Source organism: Scyliorhinus torazame, chromosome 3 (genome assembly GCF_047496885.1).
Source record: "Scyliorhinus torazame isolate Kashiwa2021f chromosome 3, sScyTor2.1, whole genome shotgun sequence".
Classification (NCBI taxonomy): domain Eukaryota; kingdom Metazoa; phylum Chordata; class Chondrichthyes; order Carcharhiniformes; family Scyliorhinidae; genus Scyliorhinus; species Scyliorhinus torazame.
In genome coordinates this window covers 330,801,983-330,829,934 of record NC_092709.1, presented here as the reverse complement: position 1 = coordinate 330,829,934, position 27,952 = coordinate 330,801,983, and the positions used below count along the sequence as shown (strand labels likewise).

General features: G+C 45.5%; 1 protein-coding gene across 1 annotated transcript in view; it reads left to right on the top strand.

Moving 5' to 3' along the window:
• atrn (attractin) overlaps positions 1-27,952 on the top strand; it is a 471,138-nt gene that overhangs the window by 153,697 nt on the left and 289,489 nt on the right. The window contains exons 11-15 of the mRNA XM_072497666.1: positions 8,381-8,465; positions 15,135-15,355; positions 16,649-16,770; positions 19,860-19,998; positions 21,499-21,680. Coding sequence (XP_072353767.1) covers positions 8,381-8,465; positions 15,135-15,355; positions 16,649-16,770; positions 19,860-19,998; positions 21,499-21,680 — 749 coding nt within the window. The remainder of the gene's footprint in view (positions 1-8,380; positions 8,466-15,134; positions 15,356-16,648; positions 16,771-19,859; positions 19,999-21,498; positions 21,681-27,952) is intronic.

The following is a 27,952-nucleotide window of genomic DNA, read 5'->3' as shown; positions in this document are numbered from 1 at the left end:
CCCAAACTTTTCCTCCAGCGCCCTCATACTCGGAAAGTAGCCCTCTGTGAACACATTCCCCACCCCCTCAATCCCCACTCTCCGCCATACCCGGAACCCCTTGGGGCAAACCGGTGGTTATCACAAATTGGGGCCCAGACCGATGCTCCCACATGCCGCCTCCAGTGGCCCCAAACTATCTGGGCCGCCACCACCACTGGAGTGGTGGAGTGGAGCGGCAGAGGCGCAGTTACCAACACCCCCCGACTGGTGCCCTTACAAGAAGCCGCCTCCTTCTGCACCCACACCGACAACCCCCCTCCACCACTTCCTGATAATGGCTATGTTAGCCGCCCAGTAGTAGTTGCTAAAATTTGCAGCGCCAGCCCGCCCTATCTCCGGCTCCGCTCGAGCATTACCTTCCTTACCCTCGGGGTCTTGCCTGCCCAGACGAAGCCCATGATCACCCTAATGACCCGCTTAAAAAAGGACCGCGGAATAAAAATGGGGAGACATTGAAATACAAATGAGAACCTCGGGAGGACCGTCATTTTCACCGTTTGTACCGTCCCGGCCAGCAACAATGGGAGCGCGTCCTACCTCCGGAAATCGTCCTTCATTTGGTCCACTCGCCTGAACCACAAACATTTCACTCTTATCCATGTTTAGCTTATACCCCGAAAACCGGCCGAATTCCCCTAAAAGCTTCATGATTTCCTCCGTCCCTCTACTGGGTCCGAAACGTACAGAAGCAGATCATCCGCATAGAGTGCATACTTGGAAAATCTAAGAGCAATTCAAAATTCAACTGTTTGCATTTGAGGCGATGTTTGTTACTTGTTTCGACATATAGAAATTTCCACTTTCTCTTCCGTGTTTTCTTTATATATCTAATGTCGGAACTGTTCAGTCCTGCATGTGCTGGCTTTCTAGTGTTAACTTTTGTTTGCCTAAGAAATTTAAATTTTCTATATTTATCTTTATCCTTGCAGCTAGCTTTTTTTAAAGTAAGTTGCGTTTGTCTTTGTTTTGGAAGTTTATCTTGGCTGGATAGAACACTAATTCTGCTCGTTCAAATATTTGGCCTATTGTGCTGCAGCTGGTGTTACCTACAACATGGGGAATATCAATCTCACGTCTACTAAAGCATTGAATTTCACTCCTGTTGCCCTGGTTTAATTAATAAAAACCAGTTTACAAAATTTGCATTTTTTTCCAATTTGATTAAAATTACTGCACCCTGGTCCCTCCTATCAAACCCAAGTGAAACACCTGGTTCACCCAGGCTCTCCAGAGCCTTGTCTGGTCCCCTCCCCACAAATGGGTCTCGTGTAAAAACACCACGCCTGCTTCCAAACTCTTTAATCACGAAAAACCCTTGTCCTCTTTACAGGTCCCCCAGGCCTCGCACATTCCAGGTGACTAGCCTTGTTGGGAGCCTCTCACGCCTCCTTGGCTGACACCTCATCTAGCCCCCTCCCAAACAAACATTCTAGACTCATTGACCCTTGCCAAACTGACCCAACAAATCACAGCCCCTCCCCCCACTATTACTGTTCACTAGCCAACCCAGGAAGATGCCCCCGCATCCCCTGGGTCCCACCCATTAATACAGCCACAAAGGCCCTAATCCACCCTCCCTACTCCCTTGTCCAAATACCAGCATCCTTACTATGCTCCCCTTTCCCTCCAATTACCAAACTTCCATATCAATCCAGCCGCTTTGACATCTCCCATAACCCTGGCCTCGAGTAAAATTCCCACACCGACCTCCAAGACATATATTGCAATATTTACAATCAACCCAACCTGACTTTCACATTCACAATCCCACCAGCCCTTCTCAAGCTCATCCCAGTCCTTTATCCCTGATGATAGCCTCTGTCTGTTCCGGTGTGTCAAAGTAGTGATCCTTCGAGTCCTTTGTGACTCAGTCTCGCTGGATACACCACACCGAACCCCGCACCCTTTTTGTACAGGACCGCCTTATTAAACAGATGCCTACTTATGTGTGTAAATAATTTTGCCAAGTGTACAGCGCTGCTGCTGTTGATACCATCCGATGGTGTCGCTTCGCCAGCTCAGTACCAATGTGCTGATAAATGCATAAATGATAATTATGCCTGTCCCAGTCAATGTGCCGGTTCTTCTTGGCTCACTCCAGGACTGGCTCATTTCTCTGAAAACTGTGAAAGTAGACGATCACTGATGGCTCATTCGGCCGCAGTGCCTGGTAAGCCCTGTCCAACCCTGGAGGGGCGAACAATCCCCCTCGAGAGAACTTCTCTTCAAACGACTCCGTTGCCCTTGGGCCATCCACTCATTTTGACAAATTCACCACTCTGGGATTCAGGTGCTTTGACCTGTTCTCCAGATCTTCAACTTTGGCCTTCAGCCCATTATTACCCTTTCATTTAGCATTTCAGCTTCCAACGAGGCAAGCTGATCTTCATGCCTCTACAAGGCCTCCACCAAGCCCTTCAGCGTCTTCCTTTTCTCCTTCACCAGCTTTAACAGTTTTGTCCAGCTGCTCTCATATTGGGCCCAACGCCGCACCTATGGTGGCTTTGAACAACTCTTTAATCTCCTTTCCTTGCTACGAAAGGTGGATCCTGCCAGGGTCCTCGTATTTTGATCCTATTTGCCTGTTTTGTTGGGAGATTCTGTGTTCCAGCAGGTTGGCGTGGATAACAGATAGTCGGCAGAGCAATATCAAAATACTTTGAAAATTGGGTAGCACGGTGGCGCAGTGTTTAGCATTGCTGCCTCACTGCGCTGAGGTCCCAGGTTCGATCCCAGCTCTGAGTCACTGTCTGTGTGGAGTTTCCACGTTCCTTGCTGCTCAAATTGCCCACCCTTCTGCCTGCCAAACTTCTCCAACTCCTGTGCCATCACTGCCGCGGGCAACTCTAATGTGATTGGTGTGGCTGCCTTCGCCAGCTTTCCTCCCCTGATTCCTTTGTCGGGCTACCCGTGGCCTTCTTCGCAAAGGCTTTTTTTGCAAAATAGTACCCAATTCATTTTTTCCAATTAAGGGGCAATTTAGCGTGGCCAATCCACCTACCCTGCACATCTTTGGGTTGTGGGGGCGAAACCCATGCAAACACGGGGAGAACGTGCAAACTCCACACGGACAGTGACCTAGAACCGGGATCGAACCTGGGACCTCGGTGCTGTGGGGCAGCAATGCTAACCACTGCGCCACCGTGCTGTCCGATTCGCGAAGTCTTTAAATATTCCTCTGCCGACTATCTTATCCACACCAACCTGCTGGCTGGAACACACAATCTCCCGAAAAACTAGGCAAAAAGGATCAAAATAGGAGGACCCTGCAGGATCCACCTTTCATACGACCTGCTCTCTCATATTGTCACCTGAAGTCAGCTTTTTAATAACTTGTCCTATGGTTCACCCCACTCGGTAAATGCATTTTTTGATATGAAATGTCATAGCACCACCCTCCATTGCTTTGCTGATGATTGAGAGTAGATTAAATGTAACTGTTGCAGTATTTTGAATTGCTAGTGCCTTTGCTTTTGTCCCGAATTCTGATTCCATCTGTGATGTGCTTCTATAGACACTGCCTTGAGTGTTGAGAGTCTCTGCGGGCAAGGGTATAGTGTTTTGGAACAGAACTGAGCATGATCCTGATCTTATTTGGTGTCCAAGTCCAATGTGGTATATTTAAATATATATTTTTTTTAGGTAAAGTTTTGCAAAGTTTTTCATAAATAGTAATCGTAACACAGCAAAATAGAGTGAACATTAACATAGTGCAAAAAGAGAATGTACAATAGCAATTGACTAGACGTGACCCCACTCGCCTCAGTCTTCCCACACCCTCCCAACGGAGCACTCATCCCCACTCCTCTACGGGTCGCTGCTGCTGCTGACGTTTTAATTTTCCCTGAGAAGCCATCGGATGGTATTATGCTCAACAGCAGCAGCTCTACACTTGGCAAAATTATTTACACACATAAGTAGGTATCTGTTCGTGGTGTTGTCGTCCCTTGCTTCTCCCAGAGGAGTTCGCTGCCGTTGTCATCTCGTTCCGCTTCTGCGCACTTCCGCTTCTGCGGCCCTCCCATTTTCTCTGTTCCTGTGGATGTTACGTTTGTTAATGTTTCCCTGCCTCCCCCTCCCTGGCTCTCCTCTTTTGTTCTGTCTCTTCCCTCTACTCCTGCCCCCCCCCCCCGTGGCTCGCCTTTCCTTCCTCTTAGATTTAGCTGTTTCCCCCACCCCCCCTCTCCCGGCCTATCTCTCCCTCTCATGCTTTGGCTACTCTCCCCTGTTACTTGGCTACCTGGCTATTCTTCTGCTTGTTTGTTGGCCACAAACCGGTTTCGGAACAATTGGGTGAATGGCTCCCACGTTCTGTGGAAGCCGTCGTCTGACCCTCGGATGGCGAATTTTATTTTCTCCATTTGGAGCGATTCCGAGACGTTGGACAGCCAGTCTGCAGCTTTGGGTGGTGCTGCTGACCGCCAGCCGAGCAGGATTCTACAGAGGGCGATCAGGGAGGCAAAGGCAAGGGCGTCCGCCCTCCTCTCCAGGAATAGATCTGGCTGGCCTGAAACCCCGAAGACTGCCACTTTCGGGCATGGCTCCACCCTCACCCCCACCACCTTGGACATTGCCTCGAAGAAGGCTGTCCAGTACTCCACAAGTCTGGGGCAGGACCAGAACATGTGGGCATGGTTGGCTGGGCCTCCTTGGCACCGCTCACATCTGTCCTCCACCTCCGGAAGAACCTACTCATACGGGTTCTTAAGTGGGCTCTATGTACCACTTTTAGTTGCGTCAGGCTGAGCCTTGGAGGTGGAGTTGACCCTATGCAGTGCTTCGCTCCAGAGTCCCCACCCTATTTCGATCCCCAGGTCGTCCTCCCACTTCATTCGTGTTGCGTCCAATACGGTGTCGGCCCCTTCTACCAGTCGGTCATACATGTCACTACAGTTTCCTTTATCTAGTATGCTTGCGTCCAGTAGCTCTTCCAGTAGTGTCTGTCGTGGTGGTTGTGGGTATGTCCCTGTCTCCTTTCGTAGGAAGTTTTTTAGTTGCAGGTACCTTACCTCGTTCCCCCTGGCTAGCTGGAATTTCTCTGTCAGTTCGCCCAGTGTTGTGATCCTGCCGTCCGTGTATCGGTCCCAGACTGTCAGTGTCCTTCTGGCCTGTCCCCACCTTTTGAAGGTGGCGTCAGTCAACGCTGACGTGAACGTATGGTTGCAGTTGGGAGCTTTACCCGACATTCTGGTCAGGCCAAATGGTTGCCGTAGTTGGTTCCAGGACTGGGGGGTGGCTATTTCCACCGGGCTGCTGGAGTGTTTTTTGGGTGGGGATGGGGATGGGAGCGCCACCGTGGCGAGGGCCCAGAGGGAGGTCCCCATGCAGGAGGCCTCTTCCGCGCGCACCCACTCGGCTTCTGGCTTCTTGATCCAGCCCCTTATTCGCTCGTCCGTCGCTGCCCAGTGGTAAAGTTGTAAGTTTGGGAGGGCAAGCCCCCCCACCCCCCCCCTCTTCCCCCTGTTCCAAGCCCGAACCGCTCCAGTACCTCTGAGGTATTTCCATTCGACCCATGTGGTATATTTAATCATCCCATCAGAGGAAATTAGTGACATTTTTTTTAAATTAGGGATTTTTAATGAGCTGGTATTAGATGCAAACTGTAAAAGGCGAGATCTCATTTTAATGTGCGCCACTGTACGAGGTACAGAATAAATATCGTCAGAGCATTCCTAAGTCAAACACAATTATCCAGTTACTCTTCTAATTACTATCTTTAAATCAATTCACCAGACTAGGGAAAGCGTTGAAATGTACTCTTCATGTGGCCCCAGGTACTATTTCCTGTGTAATTTTTTCAAATTGTTGATAACAATTGTCTTGTTTTGTTGTTGATCTAGTGGTGCAGAATGATTACATCTTGAGGCATATTGTAGCCAGATTTGATAGGCTGCATTGGGAACTCCCCTGTCCTTGGACTCTATGGTGGTTTGCACTGTTCCAAATGTGGCACACTCTATTCAGCATCAGATAATCGAATCATAGAATCTCTACAGTGCAACAAGAGGCCATTCAGCCCATTGAGTCTGAACTGACCCTCTGAAAGAGCACCTATCTAGGCTCCCCTGCCAGATCCCTGTAACCTCCGCTCACCTGCACATCCCTTGGCACTGAGGCAACTTTTAGCATGGCCAATCCACCTAACCTGCACATTTTTGGACTTTGGGAGGAAACCGGAGCACCTGGAGCAAACCCATGCAGACACGGGGAGAACGTGTAGACTCCACACAGTCACCCAAGGCTGGAATTGAACCCAGGTCCCTGGCGTTGTGAGGCATGAGCAGTGCTTCCTCTCCTGGACTGACTGAAGCTGCAGCATGAGTTCCTGGCACTGAAGACAAGATTCCTATTTATAATAGGCTTCCAAAAACTTCTGAAGTTGTACCTTCATATTCTCATATTGTTCCCCTCCCAAGTCACTCACTACCCCGGCTTAGAAGTATATCACTGTTTCTTCACTGCTGCTGGGTCAAAATCCTGGAACTCCCTCCCTAACAGTACTATAGGTGTGCCTACACACCAGGGACACCAGTGGTTCAAGAATGCAGCTCACCACCACCTTCTGAAGGGGAACTTCGGATGGCAATAAATGCTGGCCTAACCCGTCACGCCCACAACCCATAAAAGAATTTAAAAAAAAATAAAAAAAATTCTGTAGCAATCCAAATTATCTGTGAATTTTCAGCTACAACGACTTGTTAGATGTTTCCTTTTGTTTAATCAACTCTTCCATCTCTCTGATCCCATAGTTCTGTCACGAGAGCTTTGCGAGCAGAATGAACCACCATGTTTGCAAACTATGCTTTCAGCTTAGTGTTTCCACAAGTAATAAGTTTAAGTTAGCGTGAACAATTTTGCTTGGTGCTATCTCTGGCCTCATTACCTGTTTTAAGCTATCTAATATTGAGAAGCACTTTCATATTCTCGAATGTTGGCCTGTTTGACAACTTCAGTAACCTTTAAAGATTTGACTCCATGTTGTTTCCCTCTGCTACTGATTGTGTGAGGAAAATTTTCTCCAGGCGGCTGTAGACCAGTTCTGAAGAACGTCCTGGGACTGGTTAGATAAGTTTAATATTTGTTCGCGTTTTGGATTCTGGGGCATTTGCATAGGCAATTAATAATAATCTTTATTAGTGTCGCAAGTAGGCTTGCATTAACACTGCAATGTTCAGCTGGTTTAGCACAGGGCTAAATCACTGGTTTTGAAAGCAGACCAAGGCAGTCCAGCACGGTTCAATTCCCGTACCAGCCTCCCAGAACAGGCGCCGGAATGTGGCGACTAGGGGCTTTTCACAGTAACTTCATTTGAAGCCTACTTGTGCCAATAAGCGATTTTCATTTCATTTTTCATTTCAATGACGTTACTGTGAAAATCCCCTAGTCGCCACACTGTGGCGCCTGTTCAGGTACACAGAGGGAGAATTCAGAATGTCCAATTCACCTAATAAGCATGTCTTTGGGCACTTGTGGGAGGAAACCAGAGCACCCGGGGGAAACCCACGCAGACACGGAGAACGTGCAGACTCCGCACAGACAGTGACCCAAGCCGGGAATCGAACCGGGGTCCCTGGCGCTGTGAAGCAGTAGTGCTAACCAATTGAATGGGTTTCCATAGAATCCCGACAGTGCAGAAGTCGGCCATTCAGCTCATCGAGTCTGTACCGACCATCCGACAGGGCACCCTACCTAGGCCCACTCCCCCACCTAACCTGCTCATATTTGGACAATAAGGACTAATTTATAATGGCCAATCCAACAAACCTGCACATTTGTGGACTGTGGGAGGAAACTGAAGCACCCGGTGGAAACCCGTATAGACACAGACGTGCAATCTTCACAGTCACCCAAGGCCGGAATTGAACCCGGGTCCCTGGCGCTTTGAGGCAGCAGTGCGAGCCACTGTGTCACCCACAGGTTTAGTACCGACTAATGTTTCTCCTGTCTGCCAATGCATTACGTTTTTAATTGTTACGATATAATGAGTTGATTAATTGAGTATGAAGGTGGAGAAAATATTGCCTCCACCTAGAGTCCTGAAACTAAGTCTAAGCAGGGTTTGACATTATATTGTATGGCACCATAATAATCTTTATTATTGTCACAAGTAGGTTTACATTAACACTGCAATGAAGTTACTGGGAAAAACCCCTAGTCGTCACATTCAGGGTACATAGAGGGAGAATTCAGAACCTTATGATAATGAATCAATCTTCGTGTAATTGTGCCAGTAATTGAAGTAGATTTTATGCATGTTATTATATAGTATAAGTTAGTTTCATTTAATCCATGACCAAGCTTGATAGTCTTTTGGTTACCATACTTTGTGTATCCACAGCTTGCGACGAGTGGTCTGTATTGCCGACACCTGATCTTTCTCACAATGTCAACCGGTTTGGTCATTCAGCAGTGTTCAGCAATGGGTAAGGAGCAGATAATTAATTGTTAATCACAGCTAAGACTTTGTCTTTTTAAATCTGGTGATATTGAAATATTTTGAGGAGTCTTCAATATTCACATGCATCACAAGCTAAATGTTAGAAAGTGGCTTGATGGCACAGTGATTAGCAGTGCTGCCTCAGCACCAGGGACTTGGATTCAATCCCAGCCTTGGTTGACGATTTGTGTGGCGTTTGCACTTTCTCCTTGCGTCTGCGTGGGTTTTCTCCGGGTGCTCTGGTTTCCTGTGACAGTCCAAAGATGTGCAGGTTAGGGGATTGGCCGTGCTAAATTGCCCCTTAGTGACCAGGGTTGTGAAAGTTAGGATAAGGGGTTATTGAGACGTGGATTGAGGTATAGAGTGCTCTTTCAGAGGATCGATGCAGACTCGATGAACCAAATGGCCACCTCCTGCACTATGGGGATTCTATGGTTCTATTCAATGGATTTTCTTCTTTGCCTCCTTCTCTCCAAGGGGAAGGGTCCATAACTGAAGCTTCACATCCCTGGAACCATTCTTGTGAACCTCTTCTGCACTCGCTCCAATGCATTCACATTCTCGTGTGGCACCCAGAACTGTACACAATTCTCCAGCTGAGGCCCAACTAATGTTTTGTATAAGTTCAGCATAACCTCCTTGCTCTTGTACTCAATGTCCCTATTAACAAACCCAACGAACTATTTATTCGCTGCTCTCTCCACCTGTCTTGCCACCTTCAATGATCTATGCACATATGCACCAAGCTCCCTCTGCTCCTGCACTCCCTTAAGAATTGTATCCCTTATTTTATATTGTCTGTCCATGTTCTTCCTATCAAAATGCATCACCTCACTTCTCCACATTTAACTTCATCTGCTGCTTATTCGTCCACTCCAACTTGAAGTTCTACACTAACCCCTTCACTGATAACAATGCTTCCAATTTCATATCATCCGCAAACTTTGAAATTGTCCCCTCCACACCAAGATCTGAATCATTAATATATATCAGGAAAGACAAGGGTCCCAATACCAACCCTTGGGGAACCCCACTATAAACCGTCCTCCATTACTCTGTTTCCTATTACTGAGCCAATTTTTAAAATCCACTTTTCTCCTGTCCTATTTGATCCATGAGCTGTAACTTTATTCACAGGTCTATTGTGTGGCACTGTATTGAATGCATTATGCAAGTCCATGTACACCACATCAACAACATTACCCTCATGGACCCTTTCTTTTATTGCTTCAAAAGCTCCTAATTCCATCCCGAATAATTTTTTCCAGCAGCGTACTCAGCACTGAAGTTAAACGGACTGGTCTGTAATTATTGGGCTTATCCTTGCAATCTTTTTGAACAAGGGCATAATGTTTGTAATTCTCCAGCCCTCTGGCACCTCCCCTGAGCCTAGAGGAGACTGAAAGATTATGGCCAGCCCCCAACCAATTTCCTCTCTCCCTTCAATATCTTTGGATGCATCTCACCTGGACCTGGGGACTGGGTTAAGTAGAGACATTCTATCCAACACTTCCTCATCAATTTTGAAGCCTTCTAGTGTCAGAGTTTTCTCCTCTGTCACCATGGCTTGGGTAGCATCTGCATCCTTGGTAAAGACAGATGGAAAGCATTCATTTAATGCTCAGCCATGCCCCCAGCCTCCATGTATAAATTCTTTTTTAAGTCTCTAATCGGCCCTACTCCTCCTCATACTCCTCATGCTAAGGCATTTACTATTTATATGCCTTTAGAAGTCTTTGGGATTCCCCTTTATATTGGCTGCAAGTATTTTCTCATAATCCCTCTTTACTTCTCTAATGTGCTTTTTCACCTCCCCTCTATATTCCTCTTGGTTTTCAACTGTATTTTCTATCTGACTCCTGTCGTAAGCAAACTTTCTCTTTATCACAATTTCTATCTCCTTTTTCATCCAGGGAACTTTGGATTTGTTTGCCCTTTTGAGGGAATATACCTCGACTGTGCCTGAAACATTTCTGTTTGGAAGGTAGCCTATTGGCTACAGTTCTCCCTGTCAACCTTTCGTCCGTTTTTTCCAATCCAGCTCTGTCCTTGCCCCATTGAAATTTGCTTTCCTTTAGCTAATGCTTACTCTGGATTGCCTACGGTACTTTTCTATCATGATCCTAAATTTACCTCGCGGTACAATGATCAAGGTCTCTGAAATGTTCCTCCACTGACGCTTGAGAGCACCAACTTGAAACGTTAACTCTGTTTCTCTCTCCACAGATGCTGCAAAACCTGATGAGTGTTTCCAGCATTTTCTGTTTTTATTTCAGATTTTCAGCATCTGCTGCACTCCCTCTATAGCAAGACTATCCATCCTCCGATAAAAGACCAAAACGGCGCACAATATTCCAGGTGTGGCCTCACCAAGGCCCTATATCATTGCACCTGTACTCAAATCATTTTGCTATGAAGGCCAACATACCATTTGCCTTCTTTACCACCTGCTGCACCAGCATGCTTACCTTCAGCGACAGGTGTACGAGGATGCCCATGTCAGTTGCACATTCCCCTATCCCAATCAACAGCCATTCAGATAATAACTTGCCTTCCCGTTTTTACTACCAAAATGGATAACCTACATTTATCCATAATATGCTGCACCTGCCGTGCATTTGCCCACTCACTCAGCTTGTCCAAATCACACTGAAGGATTTCTGCATCCTGCTCACAGCTCACCCTCCCACCCAGCATTATGTCACCTGAAATTTTGGAGATATTACATTTTGTTCCCTCATGCAAATCATTAATATACATTGTGAATAGCTGGGGTCCCAGGACTGACCCTTGGCATGCACTAGTCACTGCCCGCCACCCGGAAAAAGACCCATTTAGTCTTGCACTGTTTCCTGTATGATCTAGAATGGATCATATGACACTCACGGGATCAGGAAGCTATTCATATCACGATTCATTCATCTGTACTGAAAATTCACATGGGACCTCTATTTCAGTATTAAGCCGAAGTTTTCTTTGGAGCTGACTCCCTGCCAGCTTAGAAACCCTTTTGGTTGCTGTAGCATCTAGAAAAGAAATCTCAACTTGATATCTGCTGGAATAATCCTGATGACAATAAAACGTGATCTCAAGCTTCATTTTCGTTTTTCCTGAAAAGGGAAATGAATAAAATCCTTATTATTCCGAATTACAATTGATTTTTCCCTATCGGGAGCGTAAACCTTTAAATACCAAGAACATAAGCTATTTTCATTAAACCTGAGCAGACACTCCTTTTCTTATATTTTAATTCTCCAAACCAAGATCAAGATAATTTCTCAACTACTGATCTCAGCTTTGATTAATAGAGCTATCCCCCCTCCCGCCCCTTTCTTCCTTTCCTTCCAAAATGTTAAATATCTGTACTGTAGGGATTCTAGGGAATATTCCAGTCCAGTTGTGGCCACTTTTCAACCATGTCTCTGCAATGGTCATCACATCATATTTTTTTTATTCTTTAAAAGGTATTTTATCCCAAATGTAAACAATAACAACAAAACCACACTCCAACAAAGCAGAGTTAACAGTTAGTACCTTTTTCCCCTTTTAATCTCTTCCCTCCCCATCAACCCCCGTGACAAATAACTCCTCAAATACCGTCATGAATGGACTCCACCATACCTCGAAGTCCTCTTCTGACCCCCTTAAGGCAAAGTTGATCTTTTCCAACCGGAGGAACTCATACAGGTCCCATAGCCAGGCCGCAACCCATGGTGGAGTATCTGACCTCCAATTCAAAAGAATCCGTCGCCGGGCAGTCAAAGAGGCGAAGGCTGCGACATCGGTCCCATTTCCCTCTCCCTCCAGAAGCTCCCGCAACTCTGAAGCCGCAAAGATCACCACCATGGAATACGACTTCAGCTCGGCCCCCACTATCCTTGATAAGGTCCCAAACACCACCTCCCCAAAACTTGTGAACATGATTCGCCGGCCCCCACCCACACTTCTCATATCCATCCGTTACTACCGGGAAGAACCCACTCGTGGTGAGCCCAAGTCATGTGTACCCTGTGGACCACTTTAAACTGAATCAAGCTCGTTCTAGCGCAGGAGGAAGTTCAGTTCACGTGCCGCATCGCGTCACATCAGAGACCCCATCCTATCTCCCTCCCCAACTGCACCTCCCACTTCCACCTAATCCTTTCCACCAGTGCCCTTACCCTGCTCTCCCAACCCCACACATCCTCCATTCCTGGCTCGTCGCATTTCCCCCACCCCCTCCTCCTGCCCCACACTGGCCAACCATCGCAGCCTCCTCCCCCCCCCAACTGCACTCCCGTTCACTAGCATTGTTCGTGAACGTGCAGACTCCTGTCCGAAGGCCCCCCCTCCAACATTTGCCCATCCCTCCCCCCACAAAACACACCTTAACCTCTGCAACAGGCATCCGATTAGCATAAAAGTATCAAAAACATCAACAGGCCCCAAAAGTACAAGCATTACAAATAAAACCATCAAAAACACAAAAGACCCCTCCCCAGAAAGGACGGGGTGGAGCAAATGCCCTACCTGCCTTACAAATTTACACATTCTTAACTAACCCCCCCCCCCAAAATCGGCAAACAAGAACAATAACAAAATCCAACTTTCTCGGACATAACTCCTCCATCCAAAGTCACCATTCAGCCCTCCCCCAGCTTATAATCCCTGATAAAGTCATTTATCTCCTCCGGCGTCCCAAAGTAATATTCCTGGCCATCATAGCTTACCCAAAGTCTGGCCGGGTACAACACCCCGAATCGAATATGTTGCCGATGCAGCACTGCCTTGGCCTTGTTGAAACCTGCTCGCATCCTGGCCAACTCCGCTTCAATGTTCTGATAAATCTGAATTCGATTTCCCTCCCATTCACAGACCTGTTTCGCCTGGCCCACCTCAGCTTCTTTTCTTTGTCCAGAAATTTGTGCATTCGCACAATCACTGCCCGTGGCACCACCCCTGCTCTCAGCTTCTCCCTCAAGGATCTATGGGCTCGATCCACCTCTGGGACCTTGCTCAACACCTACTCTTCCACAAACTGGCCAACATCCTTGCAATGAACGAAAATTACTGAGGATGCTGGAATCTAAATTGAAAGAGAAAATGCTGGAAAATCTCAGCAAGTCTGGCAGCATCTGAAGGGAGAGAAAAGAGCTAACGTTTCGAGTCTGATGATTCTTTGTCAAAGCTGGCAATGTAGTTTGTGGCGCTCGTTCCCTCCACTCCCTCCAGCAGACCCATGATCCACAGTTTTTGTCGCCTGGACCTATTCCACTGGTCCTCCACCTTCGACTGCAGCGACTTACACAGATCCCTCAGCACCACCACCTCTGCCTCCAAAGACATAATCTGGTCACTTCCATTGCTGCCGAACCTCCTCTTTAATGAAGCACATCATTTGAGGGCAGCACGGTAGCATTGTGGATAGCACAATTGCTTCACAGCTCCAGGGTCCCAGGTTCGATTCCAGCTTGGGTCACTGTCTGTGCGGAGTCTGCACATCCTCCCCGTGTGTGCGTGGGTTTCCTCCGGGTGCTCCGGTTTCCTCCCACAGTCCAAAGATGTGCGGGTTAGGTGGATTGGCCATGATAAATTGCCCTTAGTGTCCAAAATTGCCCTTAGTGTTGGGTGGGGTTACTGGGTTATGGGGATAGGGTGGAGGTGTTGACCTTGGGTAGGGTGCTCTTTCCAAGAGCCGGTGCAGACTTGATGGGCCGAATGGCCTCCTTCTGCACTGTAAATTCTATGATCTATGATTTTCTCCATTTGCAGCTTTCCTATCGAGAACGACCCTTCCCCCTCCGCCATTTTCGTAATTGGCACTGCTCCACAAGTCTCCTCCAACTCTTTCGCCAGGTCCTTCACTGTCTTCAGCCAGGTCTGATAGCCCGCATACATGCCCATCCAGGGGACAACTACTTCTGCTGCACTCTCCACTCCACTTTTCTGCCGAATCTACCCAAAGAATGGGTGAAAAAGGTCAAAACCAGCACCTTAAAGCAGGAGCTCCCCTTTGTGAGACCACTCACTCCATGGCTGCCACCAGAAGTCCTCACATCATATTTATTTCTATTTGTGTTATCAATTCATCCGTCTTGAAGAAGTTAGTGTGCATTTGGATAAAGAACCTTTAAATCTGTCTTTTTACCCTTTTTCCTGACTCAGTTCCTGTATCCCCTCTGATGTTTATTTGTGATTTTAGCAATACCTGCAGCTTAAGATTCTACAAGTCTGAAATAAATACAAAGAATTCCGGAACACTCGGTAGGGCCGGTAGCATTTGTTCAGCAGAGAAAGGCCAGGTTAAAGTTTCATAAAGTAACATGTGGTGTGGACGTACTTTTCCAATAATTGCTTGCTCTGCATAAATTGGACTCTGAATGAACATTTCCCACTGGAAATTTTGGGTGGGATTCTCCGTCCCACCGCACCCGTTTTCAGTGTGCCCCCGCCGGCAGCGGGGTCCTCTGTCCCGGCATACGGCCAATGGGGTTTCCCATTGTGACCACCCCCATGCTGTCAGGAAATTTCCAGGCGTGGGTGTGCTGCTGGTGAAGTGGAAGATCCCGCTGACTGAGAATTCCCCCTTTATCTTCGCCTTCAAGGCCTTGTGAAAGATTTTTCAGAAATATTCTGGACAAAGGCAGGATTCTGATGTGTTTTTCCCCTTTTTCAGTACAATGTACATTTTTGGCGGGTTCAACAGCCTTCTGCTAAGCGACGTTCTGATGTTTACCACAGCCAGCTGTGAGTCTTTCTCTGATGAAGTGGCATGTGTTGGTGCAGCCCCTGGAATCCGCTGTGTGTGGAACACCAACATGATGGGTTGTGTGCCCTGGGAAATGGCAACAGCAAAAGAAAAGCAACAGATTCTTGACATGTGCCCCAACAAAACATGTATGTCCTTAATATTGCTTTCTCCGGTTCTAGCATTCCTAAGTTGATTTTAAATTTGTGTCTGAATGGTTTAAAAAATGTCTTGTACTGTCCCACACGCATTTTGCAAATGGATCTTTGGCTTGTTGCTGTTCTACAGCTGAAAGACAAATCCACAAATCCATTCACCTTTCCTCAAGGACGAGTCGACCTGCTTGAGGGTTGGCTCGAACATTTTCCCTCCATTGTTTCTCGTTTGTCTATCAATGGAGTGATTTATTCAAAAAGCAAATTTGGCTTTTTCGATCTGTGGAGTGAAATTACAAGTGGCCTTCTCTGGTGCTGTAGAGTCCTCTGTTCCTAGGGATGTGGGAATATTTCTGGGATGTTGGGGGCAGCAGTGTTATACCTACTCGTGTCTTTCGAATAACTGTTTCCCTGGCGTTTGAATGCTTTAGAAAATCAGGACAAGGTTTTCCATGGTGATTCCTTTAAAGTGCCACACGCTTTCCTACACCCTGCTTCAGCCCAGTGCTCCCGCCCCCCCCCCAACCATAAACATTACACACAGTTGGGTAGTGTGAAGTTAGGTGTGTACGCCTTTGCTTTCACTTTCCATTTGTTTTCTCTGAATTCCGAGGTGTGGCAGCAGGTTTGAAGTCTCTCCTCTTCATTGGGAAATGGACAACTTGGCTCTTTCCTCTGTCAGCTATTATGTGGAGCCCGATTTCTTGTTTGATTTTGTTGAAATACAATATAATGAAAGGCTTTAGCCGTGATGTTTGCGAAGAGAGCATTGTTGCACAACAGAGCTACATGGTTTTGATCGTGATCCATGGGTTCGGTAATTATGAACTAAGTAACAGTAAAATGGCAGTGATACTGCGACTATAATTAAATGTGGCAAAAGTTGCAAAATACTTCATCCGAACAGATCAGGGTGAACAGTAAAATACGGCTCGTTTCATTTTGAGTTGGTCTCTTCCTGCTCACAGGATTGATTTGCACATGGCTTTCCAGTGCACTTAGCATGATTTGTCACTTAAGAATATGAATTAAGTGGTCTGCAGTACAAAAAACTATTTATATGGAAATCTTTTCATGTTTACAATATTATTTTGGATCAAGTTCAGTTTGGAAATTCCCCGGAGTTGTAACAGCAACTGGTGGTTGGACTGCAGAACGTGCTCAGTTAAGGTGAAATTAGCTTTATAAGGTGGCTCCAGGGCATATTTCCATAGAAATCACTGATGTTTGAACATATCTTATTTCTATATTCATTAAAAATGTTTTTTCCTCTCCACTGTACTACAGATGCAGATAATGAAAAGTGTGATCAGTATACTGATTGCTACAGCTGTACAGTAAACACAAATGGCTGTCAATGGTGTCATGATAAGTGCTTGTCTAAGAATAGTAACTGCACGGAAGCCACTGTGAGTATAGCGACCAATCCTTCAGAATGGTTTTTAATTGTCCATTTAACTATCATTCCTCTGGAAGTACTGTAAAATAACCTATTTTTGTTGTGTTAAACAAAATGACAGCAGTGGACTTGATTCAGTTCTGAATATGATGGACGATATCCCTGCTGTTTATCTTGGTATAAAACATTTACCAAGGAAAAGGATGATTTGCATTTATAAAGCTCCTCGGAAATCCTGAAATGTCTGCAGTCCCTTCAAAGGGGCTGGTTTAGCATAGGGCTAAATCGCTGGCTTTGAAAGCAGACCAAGGCAGGCCAGCAGCACGATTCAATTCCCGCACTAGCCTCCCCGAACATGCGCTGGAATGTGGCGACTAGGGGCTTTTCACAGTAACTTCATTGAAGACTTCATTGAAGCCTACTTGTGACAATAAGCGATTTTCATTTCATTTCATTTTTCATTTTTATATACCATGAATTACCTCAAACAATTATGATTATTAGTTAAACAAACCCCAAGGCCATTTTTACACACAATCCCAGAAAACGTTTGAGATGGATATTCATGGTTTGGTTATGGAGGTGATGTTTGAAGGAGCGAGGTTAGCCAGTTCAACAGAGAAAGCCTGCCTGTTCCTCTTTGGTTAGCACTTGCTTCGCAGTGCCAGGGACCCAGGTTCAATTCCCGGCTTGGGTCACTGCTTGTGTGGAGTCTGCATGTTCTCCCCGTGTCTGTGTGGGTTTCCTTAGGATGCTCCGGTTTCCTCCCACAAAGTCCCGAAAGACGTGCTTGTTAGGTGAATTGGACATTTTGAATTTTCCCTCTGTACCCGAACAGGCGCCGAAATGTGGCGACTAGGGGATTTTCACAGTAACTTCATTGCAGTGTTAATGTAAGCCTACTTGTGTCACTAATAAAGATTATTATTATTCACATAATGGCTTGGGATCCCTAATACTATGCGAACCAAGTTATTACTTTGGTATAATGTCTTATCTGAAGAATGACACCTCTTGAAATGTAGCACTCCTATATCACCATTTGAACGTCAGCCCAAATGATGCACTGATGCCTTGCAGCAGGATTGAGCCCTCAACCTTGTAAAACTGAAGTCCGATTGCTGGGCTGATAAGTTCAAGCTACATGTGAGAAAAGAATTGGGATGAAAAATAGATAGTATTTCATTTGCAGATTTTGTTCATGGGTCAGATAGCATCCACTTTACTTTCTGTTTGCAAGCATGTTCCATTCCCTCAGACAGAGATTAGCTCCATAATCTTACTACCTTTGTGCAAGTGATAAAAGATTTTAAAGACTTTTTCCACCGAAAAGCAAACCGTTTTATTCCAATAACGAGGCAAGGGTAGTGAGTACCAAACAATGTGTTTCCGTAATACTGGTGAAGAGAGATGGTAAAGAAGGATGGCTGAAAGAAATCGATAAGAAACAGATTGCTTAAATCTTCACTCATATTTGTGTGTAGATTATTCTTGAAGTGGCTATATTATAGTGAATATTTATTGCCAAGATTAGTTGAAGGCTCAGCATCCATTTTGCCAGGCAACGTGCAACTTGGAATAGTAGGAGAGGAGGAAGTGGATCAGTAAGCAAATGGTTAGGAAACACAAACCTTGAATATTGCAAGGGGACGGAAAGACTGAAGGGAATGATTTTCACATTGGAGTTGCTGGGAGATGATGAGGGGGGGGGAGATTGAAGCTTAATTTTAGTATGGATTTCTTATGCAGCATGCAGAGCATCTTGTGACGCATTTGGAGTGTTGGAGGATCAATGGAGTCAAATTTGGAAGATTGCCACTGTTAGCATTGATACAAATAGAGTAAAATACTGAGACGAGAGCTCAGCTGTGCGATGGAATGTGTTGAGTTAGTGAAGTAATTCCAGAACTAGGCCATTGAATGCACAGCCACCAATGGTGGAATGATGAAAATCAGGAATGCATACGGGATAAGAATTGGAGGAAAATCAATTGGCAATAACTTCTAGCCCCCCCTGTGCCTGATTTGGGGACCCTCTCGGAAATTCCCAGGTAAAGGTTTACTCGGTAATTGTCCAGTAGAGCAACCATTCAGCTGGGATCCATCCAATAAAGTGATTTAAATTGCTTACTTTGGATGGTTCGGTCCATCGTGTCTGCACCGGCTCTTTGAAAAAGCACCTGACCCAAGCCCACACCTCCACCCTATCCCCATAACCCAGTAACCCGACCCAAAACTAAGGGCAATTTAGCATGACCAATCCACCTAACCTGCACATCTTTGGACTGTGGGAGGAAACCGGAGCTACCGGAGGAAATCCACACACACACACGGGGAGAACGAGCAGACTCCGCACAGACAGTGAACCAAGCCGGGAATCGAACCTGGGACCTTGGAGCTGTGAAGCAATTGTGCTAACCACCACTCTACCGTGCTGCCCTAGAAGTGTATCCCATTCATTTGCCTCAGAGAAACCTACCTGCTCTCTTTCAATGGACCTTTAAACTCTCCGGCTTTACACCAACTAGTGCTCTCAAAAGTGGACATATCCTTCTCCGCTCTGCTTCTGTTGTGCTCTGTCGCTGGAGCCATGGATGCGCTTCACTTCCTCAGTGACACCTGGCCTGAGTCAGGAAGGTCAGGCAAGGCAGGTAGTTTCCATTTTAGGTGCAGGTAGTTCACTATGGAGTGACAATCCACCACTGATTGCCACTCTGGGAAGTTACAGGCCAATATCTCAGTGTTAAGACATTTGAAGAGGTTCCAGTGATTGTTCCAGGCACATAGTGACCTAGGAGGGATTTGAACCCAAGGTTGACAATATTGAGATAAGAGGACACAAGCTGAGATGGGTTTGCGAGAGTTGATGATGAGGACCATGTCAGTTGAGAGACAGGCAGCAGAGTTTAGAGTGAGCTTGTTTATGGACAGTGAAGGGTAGAAGGCTAGCCAAGAGAGCATTGGTATAGTCAAAATTTAAGGTAACAAATTGATAATGATGTGCAATGTACCTTGAAGTTGCCTGATCTTGAGTCTTTGTTCGTATAGTAATAGAGTGGGTTGTGTCAGTAAACAAGCATATTTAAATTTTTCTTTCAGGTATCAATCTGGGATTATGAGTCCTGTCCAAAAGATAAACCGGAGTATGTTTGTAATAAACTGACCAGTTGTAAAAGTTGTGCCATGGACCAGAACTGCCAATGGGAACCCAGAAACCAGGAATGCATCCCATTACCTGGTAAGTTTTTAGTTTGTTTTTTTGTCATACTTCTGATCATTCTCCAGTCTGCTCCGGGCGACCCTGGTGACTTTCTCCAGCTCTCACTCCTTGATATTGCAGCTATTGTTCCCTAGGAATGTAACAGTGGTTGAACAAGAAGAATACTCGTGTAAGTAGACAATTGTGGGGAGGATAACATTTTTGTGATGGCAGGGTGGACGCATGAGGAGAGCTCGAGTTGGTTAGGATTCTACTAGCTGACGTTTAGAAGAATGAGTGGGGGGGGTCGCATAGAAACCTATAAAATTCTGACAGGACTAGATAGGGTCGATGCAAGAAGGATGTTCCTGATGTGGGTGTGTCCAGAACCAAAGGTCAGAGTCTGAGGATATGAGGTAAAGCATTCAGGACTGAGATGAGGAGATATTTCTTCACCCAGGGATTGGTGAGCCTCTGGAATTTGTTACCACAGGAATTAGTTCAGGCCAAAATATTGTTTTCAAGAAGCAGTTAGATATAGCACTTGGGGCGAAGGGGATCAAAGAATATGGAGGAAGGTGGGATTAGGCTGTTGAGTTGGATGACCAGCCATGATCATAATGAATGGCAGTGCAGGCTCGAAAGGCTGAATGGCCTCCTCCTATTTTCTGTGTTTCTATGCACATTTAGGGGCTGTGTATTCCCGTTATTCTGATTGCTTTATTTCTTGTAATTTGAGCAACTACATCACTCTAACCCTTCACCCTTGCTTATCTGACAAACTTTGTCATGTTGTAGTTAACCTATGGAATCTTTCATATTTTACAAAACAGTGTAGAATGAAAATGGTTCCCTGGACTAGTCCCGCATCATCACCAGCAGCACAATGGCACATTTTACATCCCAAATGATATGATATCTAAGCAGTGTGGTAAAGAGCCATGAGACACAATTTCATATCCAACTTGTGCTGATTGTGCAGTTTTGTAGCGTGGGAATTATCTTTAGTTCAGTTATCAAGTTAACCCGCCTGTGAAATGTGAAGCATGTCTCTACCCTCCACTCTGGAACACAAACCTCTACTTGTTAAATTGTACTTTAAAACTGATATAACCGGTGTCTGGATTTTGAAGACATTAATGCGCACTTTTGTGTTTAAAAGGGAGAAGGGATTGTTGGCATGTAGCTTCAAATAATTCCCATTTCAGCTTGCTATAAAGCTGCTTTTTGTTTACTTGTTTTACTAGTCCTGCATGATTGATGAGCTGTGAAGTGGACATGTGAAAGAGGGAGAGTGGTGATGGAGGGAAATGAAGCTTGCTGTTACATTAGCATGTCAACAGCCATTTACATCACACGTATATACAGTATTTGTCTGCTTGGAGGAACAATGCATATTTTTAAGCAAATTTGAAAGTCTCCTATGTAGCCTTCAAAACGTGGTTACAGTTATGTATCTTTGATTTTCAAATCAAAATGGAAGGAAAGCAGTATTGTGTTTCATTTTGAAGTGTTTATTTTTCAAATTGGCATCTATAGAAACCATCTGTGGCGAGAGTTGGCACTTGGTGGGAAACTCATGTCTGACGATCACCATCACAAAAGACAACTATGATAATGCAAAGCTGTTCTGTCGGGGTCAGAATGCAGCACTTGCCTCACTTACATCGCAGAAGAAAGTCGAATTTGTGCTCAAGGAATTACAGATTATGCATGTGTTGGTGAGTTTAATTTGCTTTTAGTGGATCTTGCTTGGGAGTTTTAGGTTCAACTGAACTTTCCTCCATTCTAAATCAAGCATCTGCGCATAATTGGCGAATACATCAATTATGTGGTATTGGACTACGCGGATCCAAGACTATTTCCTACAACAAACCCAAGTCCCCAACCAAAAATTCGGATAAGGCTCAGTCCACCGGACAAGGCCCAACTAATTGTTTCATAATTAGCAATTGTTGAATTCCTACAATTTAAACCAAACTTGTTCATGAACAATGCTGGGCATGATTGGGATCTAAATGTTCCAGGTTACAGGATCTTTAGAAGGGAAAGAGGAATTGGAGAAAGAATGGGATCAATCAATGATGAAATTAGGAGAAAGGAGGGATTTAAGTGAAGTTGATCTGACAGTGGAAATAGCTATGAATTAGGAAGTAAAAAATGAGGTCCATATCTGGTTGTTGTCTGCAGGCTACTAAGTGTGAAGTTGTGGGAAGAAATGTATAAACATGGGAACCATGCAGTACAAATAAAGTGGTTATAATGGAAAGTTTTAATTTTTGCATGGAATACGGGAACAGCAACTTGAGTAGTAAAGTTTCTAACAGTTGGTTACCATGATTGGTGGTACGGTGCACAGTGGTTAGATTGAGTCAATGGATGGGAGGCTGGTTTGCGTGATTTCATAGAATTTACAGTGCCGAAGGAGGCCATTCGGCCCATCGAGTCTGCACCGGCTCTTGGAAAGAGCACCCTACCCAAGGTCAACACTTCCACCCTATCCCCACAACCCAGTAACCCCACCCAACACTAAGGGCAATTTTGGACACTAAGGGTAATTTATCATGGCCAATCCACCTAACCTGCACATCTTTGGACTGTGGAAGGAAACCGGAGCACCCGGAGGAAACCCACGCGCACACGGGGAGGATGTGCAGACTCCGCACAGACAGTGACCCAAGCCGGAATCGAACCTGGGACCCTGGAGCTGTGAAACAATTGTGCTATCCACAATGCTACCGTACTGCCCATGATGGACTGGGCTACACTCACGACCTTTTGTAGTTTCCTGTGGTCTTGGGCAGAGCAGGTTCCATACCAAGATGTGATACAACCAGAAAAGAATGCTTTCTACGGTGCATCTGTAGAAGTTGGTGAGGGTCGTAGCTGACATGCCAAATTTCCTTAGTCTTCTGAGAAAATAGTGTCGTTGGTGGGCTTTCTTAGCTATAGTGTCGGCATGGGGGGGGACCAGGGCAGGCTGTTGGTGATCTGTACACCTAAATACTTGAAGCTCTCGACCCTTTCTACTTCGTTCCCATTGATTTAGACAGGGTCATGTGCTCCACTATGCTTCCAGAAGTCGATGACAATCTCCTTCGTTTTGTTGACATTGAGGGAGACCTCTATCAGGCCACCCCGCAATTTGCATCTTTCTAATGAAAACAGTGCGAGTCTATTCAGCCTCTCCACATAGCTAACACCCTCCAGACCAGGCAACATTCTGGTAAACCTCCTCTGCACCCTCTCCAGTTCTCTGGGATCTCACCTGTTTCACCTGAGGAAGGAGCAGTGCTCCGAAAGCTAGTGTTTGAAACAAACCTGTTGGACATTAACCTGGTGTTGTAAGACTTCTTACAGTGGTAAAAAGGACAGTGAGTGGAACTGGCTGAATTGTTCTTGCAGAGATCTGGCAGTAACATGAAGGGCCGGATGGCCCCCTTCTGTGCTGCAACAATTCTAAGATAATATGAAAATATTTCAGATATGACAAACAAATAGGCTAAATTAGGTTTAGCAATGACTGAAAAATTAGGATTAATTCGCAAGGATTAATCTGTATGGAAATATCTGGGGAATAGTGACAGTAATGTAATTGAGGATAGCGAGTTATCCACCAAAGTTCTGAATTAACCCCTGGGATCGAACACAAACTACCAACCTGTCACAGCTGACCCATGCAAAGTCACAAAGCCTGCAGAGATGCAAGAAATCCAGGACTAAGCACGTCCCGGGAAGGCCCGATGCAGGCCGAAAAGCCGAATTATGGGACAGTTGGTTACCATGACTGGCGGTATGGTGCACAGTGATTAACGCTGCTGCCTCAGTGCCAGGGACCTGGGTTCCAGTCGGGCCTTGGGTCACTGTCCATGTGGACTTTGCACGTTCTCCCATGTCTGCATGGCTTTCCTCTGGGTTCTCTGGTTTGTCCCCTCATTCCAAAGATGTACAGGTTAGGTGGATTGGCCATGATCAATGTGAGGAGTTACGGGGGAGTGGGCTAGATAGAAGGCTCTCTTGGAGGGGCGGTGCTGACTCGGTCTGCCGAATGGCCTCCTGCCATGTAGGGATTCTATGGATGCCTACATTCTATGAACGAATAAAATGAATAAAAAAAGCTTCAAAGGGATTATAGACAAATTGATTGCAGTAAACTAGCCTGAATTGTGGAAAACCCTACTGGCAAACTGAGAAATATTTGTTATGATTCAGAATTCATATGTACCTCCAAATGGTTAAACCCCGATCTTTGCTGTAAAGCAATCATGGTCAATAAATAAATCAAAAGACTGTATTAAGTATTACACACACAGGCCAGGAGAAGGTTGAATCCGGAAGATTGGGAAAATTAAATTTAAAGGAACAAGAGATACAAAAATAGGAGGCGCCTGTGTAGCGTTGCAGTCGGCATTGGCTCTGAACCCATACAGGCAATATCAGAAGTTAAAGCACATTGAATTGTCATAACCATTTGATACAAGTTGGTATTCAAGTTGGTACAAGGGTGGCACGTTAGCACAGTGGGTAGCACTGTTGCTTCATAGTACCGGAGTCCCAGGTTCGATTCCCGTCTTGACTCACCGTCTGTGCGGAGCCTGCACGTTCTCCACGTGCCTGCGTCGGTTTCCTCTGGGTGCTCCGGTTTCCTCCCACAAGTCCCGAAAGACGTGCTTGTTCGGTGATTTGGACATTCTGAATTCTCCCTCCCTGTACCTGAACAGGCGACGAATGTGGCGACTAGGGGATTTTCACAGTAACTTCATTGCAGTGTTAATGTAAGCCTACTTGTGACAATAAAAGAGAGAGGCTGATTTAGCACAGTGGGCTAAACAGCTGGCTTGCAGTGCAGAACAAGGCCAGCACTGGCCTCCCTGAACAGGTGCCGGAATGTGGTGACTAGGGGCTTTTCAAAGTAACTTCATTGAAGCCTACTTGTGGGAATAAGCGATTATTATTATTTATCATTATTCAAGTCCAAGTAGGGATAAAGAGGACATTCTCTGTAAGAAACAGTTTTCTGCATGCATCTGTGCCTCAGACTTGCACCAGAAATATCAATTATTTGGATTAGGACTGGAGAGTTGTCGATCCAGGTTTACAATGACAATACAGTTAGAAAGGAACAGGAGATTGTGTGGTTCGATGTGGAATTTGAAGCCTTATTGAAACGACACCCTTGACTTGTGCACGGTCAATTCCTGCCTCACAGACCCTGGAGTCCCAACACAAGTGAATTAGCCAGTAATTTGTATGGAAGTCTCAATCTTTGGTCCTTGGCTGCCCAATAATTTACAGTCACCAGGTTTGTAAGTTTATTGTTTATTTATAACAGAAATAAAGATTAAATGTACAGTAATTACAGCAAAATAATGACAGGCTAACTTACTACCCCCCCCTTAACGATCCCAGCCTCTACCCCCACACACATACAAGGCAAACAAACAAAGGGGTGGAAAGGGGTAAAAAAAAAATGAGTAATGTGAAAATGGATGGATCCTTGCTTTCGATGTTGAATTCTTCTGAAGCCACTGTTGTAAAATTGGTGATGGTCTTCTGGTAGTAATATCCATTCAGTACTCACAGGCAGTAGGATTTCCTCGGAAGAGCCACTTTATTAAACTGGGCCTTCAACTCAAGGGCTACCTTTGAGATGGCTTCCTTGATAAGACTCTTTGTCTTGCATCAAACCCAGCTTCCATCCCAAGTTTTAATCTCAATCCTTGGCAGTGTCAAAAAAATTATTGCACTGGATTTTTAGAGGTAACTAATCAGATCTTTGAGAGGGAAACTTCAGAGATGCATCTTCTAGCTCTTGAACTGGAAGCGAAAACTGAACAAGCCAGCCTTATTAGGAAGAGAGACGTTCCAGATAAATCCGAAGCAATCACCACGGGTTATTGGCTAAGCCCTGCATTTCGGGCCAGTTCATTTGCCTCCAGCCAAGTCAGTCAAACCAAGTCATCACTGATCTTTCCTGCCTGAATTAAAGGCAAAGTCTGCATTAAAGCACAGGCCCATTAATTGTCCATGGATAAAAATTGTAATCGCAAAAACAAGGGGAAAATAAAGGAATAAACAATGTTTAAATAGGGGGATTCTTAAGTTATGGGCACACTAAGTGAATGGACAAAACTGTAGAGATGTTTGTCAACAACAGGACTAGAGGATCCTATAAATACATTTTCCGGTGTCCTTTATCCTTCTTTCAGATTCCAGCATCCACTATGTTTCGCTTATTTGAGATGGCCTTCAATGTGGCTAAAGGTCATTCAATCTGGATACAAGAAAGAGCAATTATAATATTTTATCAAGGGTAAGAGACTAAGAGCTGTAGAGGGGGGATGGGATTTGGTGGACTGCTGAAAAATCAATCAAATCCAAAGAAATATTGGCCTCTACCTCAAGAGATTAGAATGCAGTAGTGAGTGACCAAACCCCAGAGAATATGTTCATCCCAGAGGAGACTTTTTAAAAATTCCGCAAAATCTCAGTGTTGCTGGCTAGGGCTTATTGCCATTTGGTGGTCATCTTCCAGGATTCTATAGACTCTGGAGCAGTTCTTGCAGATTGGAGGTCAGCTCATGTCACTCTAATATTCAAAAAGGGCGGTAGAGAGGACTAGATGGGGTGGATGCAGTGAGGATGTTCCTGATGGGGTGTGTGTGTCCAGAACCAGGGCTCACAGTCTGAGGATTCGGGATAGACCATTTAGGACCGAGATGAGGAGGCATTTCTTCATCCAACGAGTGGTGAGCCTGTGGAATTCATTACCACAGGAAGTAGTTGAGGCTAAGACATTGAATACATTCAAGAGGCGGCTAGATATGGCACTTGAGGCGAATGGGATCAAGAGTTATGGAGAGAAAGCAGAATTAGACTATTGAGTTGGACGATCAACCATGATCGTGACGAATGGTGGAGCAGACTCAAAGGGCTGAATGGCCTCCTCCTGCTCCTATCTTCTATGTTTCTATTTCAATGTTTCTATCCCTTCCACTTGTGAACAAGTTGCTATCTGCCTTATTTTACTGGTCGTACTTCCTTTATTGTGTTGTTAATCTCTGGATTTTGGTAATTCAACAAGTAAATGTATGTTGCTTGCCTGTTAACCTGCTGTTTGATGGTCAAGGCATAATTTGGTGTTTTTACCTAAAGTATAAGTGGTTAGCACTGCTGTCTCACAGTGCCCAGGACCCGGGTTCAACTCCGGCCTTGGATGACTGCCTGTTTGGAGTTTGCAGGTTCTCCCCGTGTGTGTTTGGGTTTCTTCCCACAGTCCAAAGATGTGCAGGTTAGGTGGATTGGCCATGCTAAATTGCCCCTTTGTGTCAAAAGGTTAAATGTGATTATGTAGATAGTGCGGGGGAGTGGGCCTAGGCAGGGTGTTCTTTCCAACTAAGGGCAATTTAGCATGGCCAATCCACCTAGCCTGCACATTTTTGGGTTGTGGGGGTGAAACCCACGCAAACAGTTCTGGTCACCACATTATAGGAAGGACATGGAGGCTTTGGAGCGGGTGCAGAGGAGATTTACCAGGATGTTGCCTGGTATGGAGGGAAAATCTTATGAGGAAAGGCTGATGGACTTGAGGTTGTTTTCGTTGGAGAGAAGAAGGTTAAGAGGAGACTTAATAGAGGCATACAAAATGATCAGGGGGTTGGATAGGGTGGACAGTGAGAGCCTTCTCCCGCGGATGGATAGGGCTAGCACGAGGGGACATAACTTTAAACTGAGGGGTAATAGATATAGGACAGAGGTCAGAGGTAGGTTCTTTACGCAAAGAGTAGTGAGGCCGTGGAATGCCCTACCTGCTACAGTAGTGAACTCGCCAACATTGAGGGCATTTAAAAGTTTATTGGATAAGCATATGGATGATAATGGCATAGTGTAGGTTAGATGGCTTTTGTTTCGGTGCAACATCGTGGGCCGAAGGGCCTGTTCTGCGCTGTATCGTTCTATGTTCTATGTTCTATTTGCAACAATTCAGTCAGAA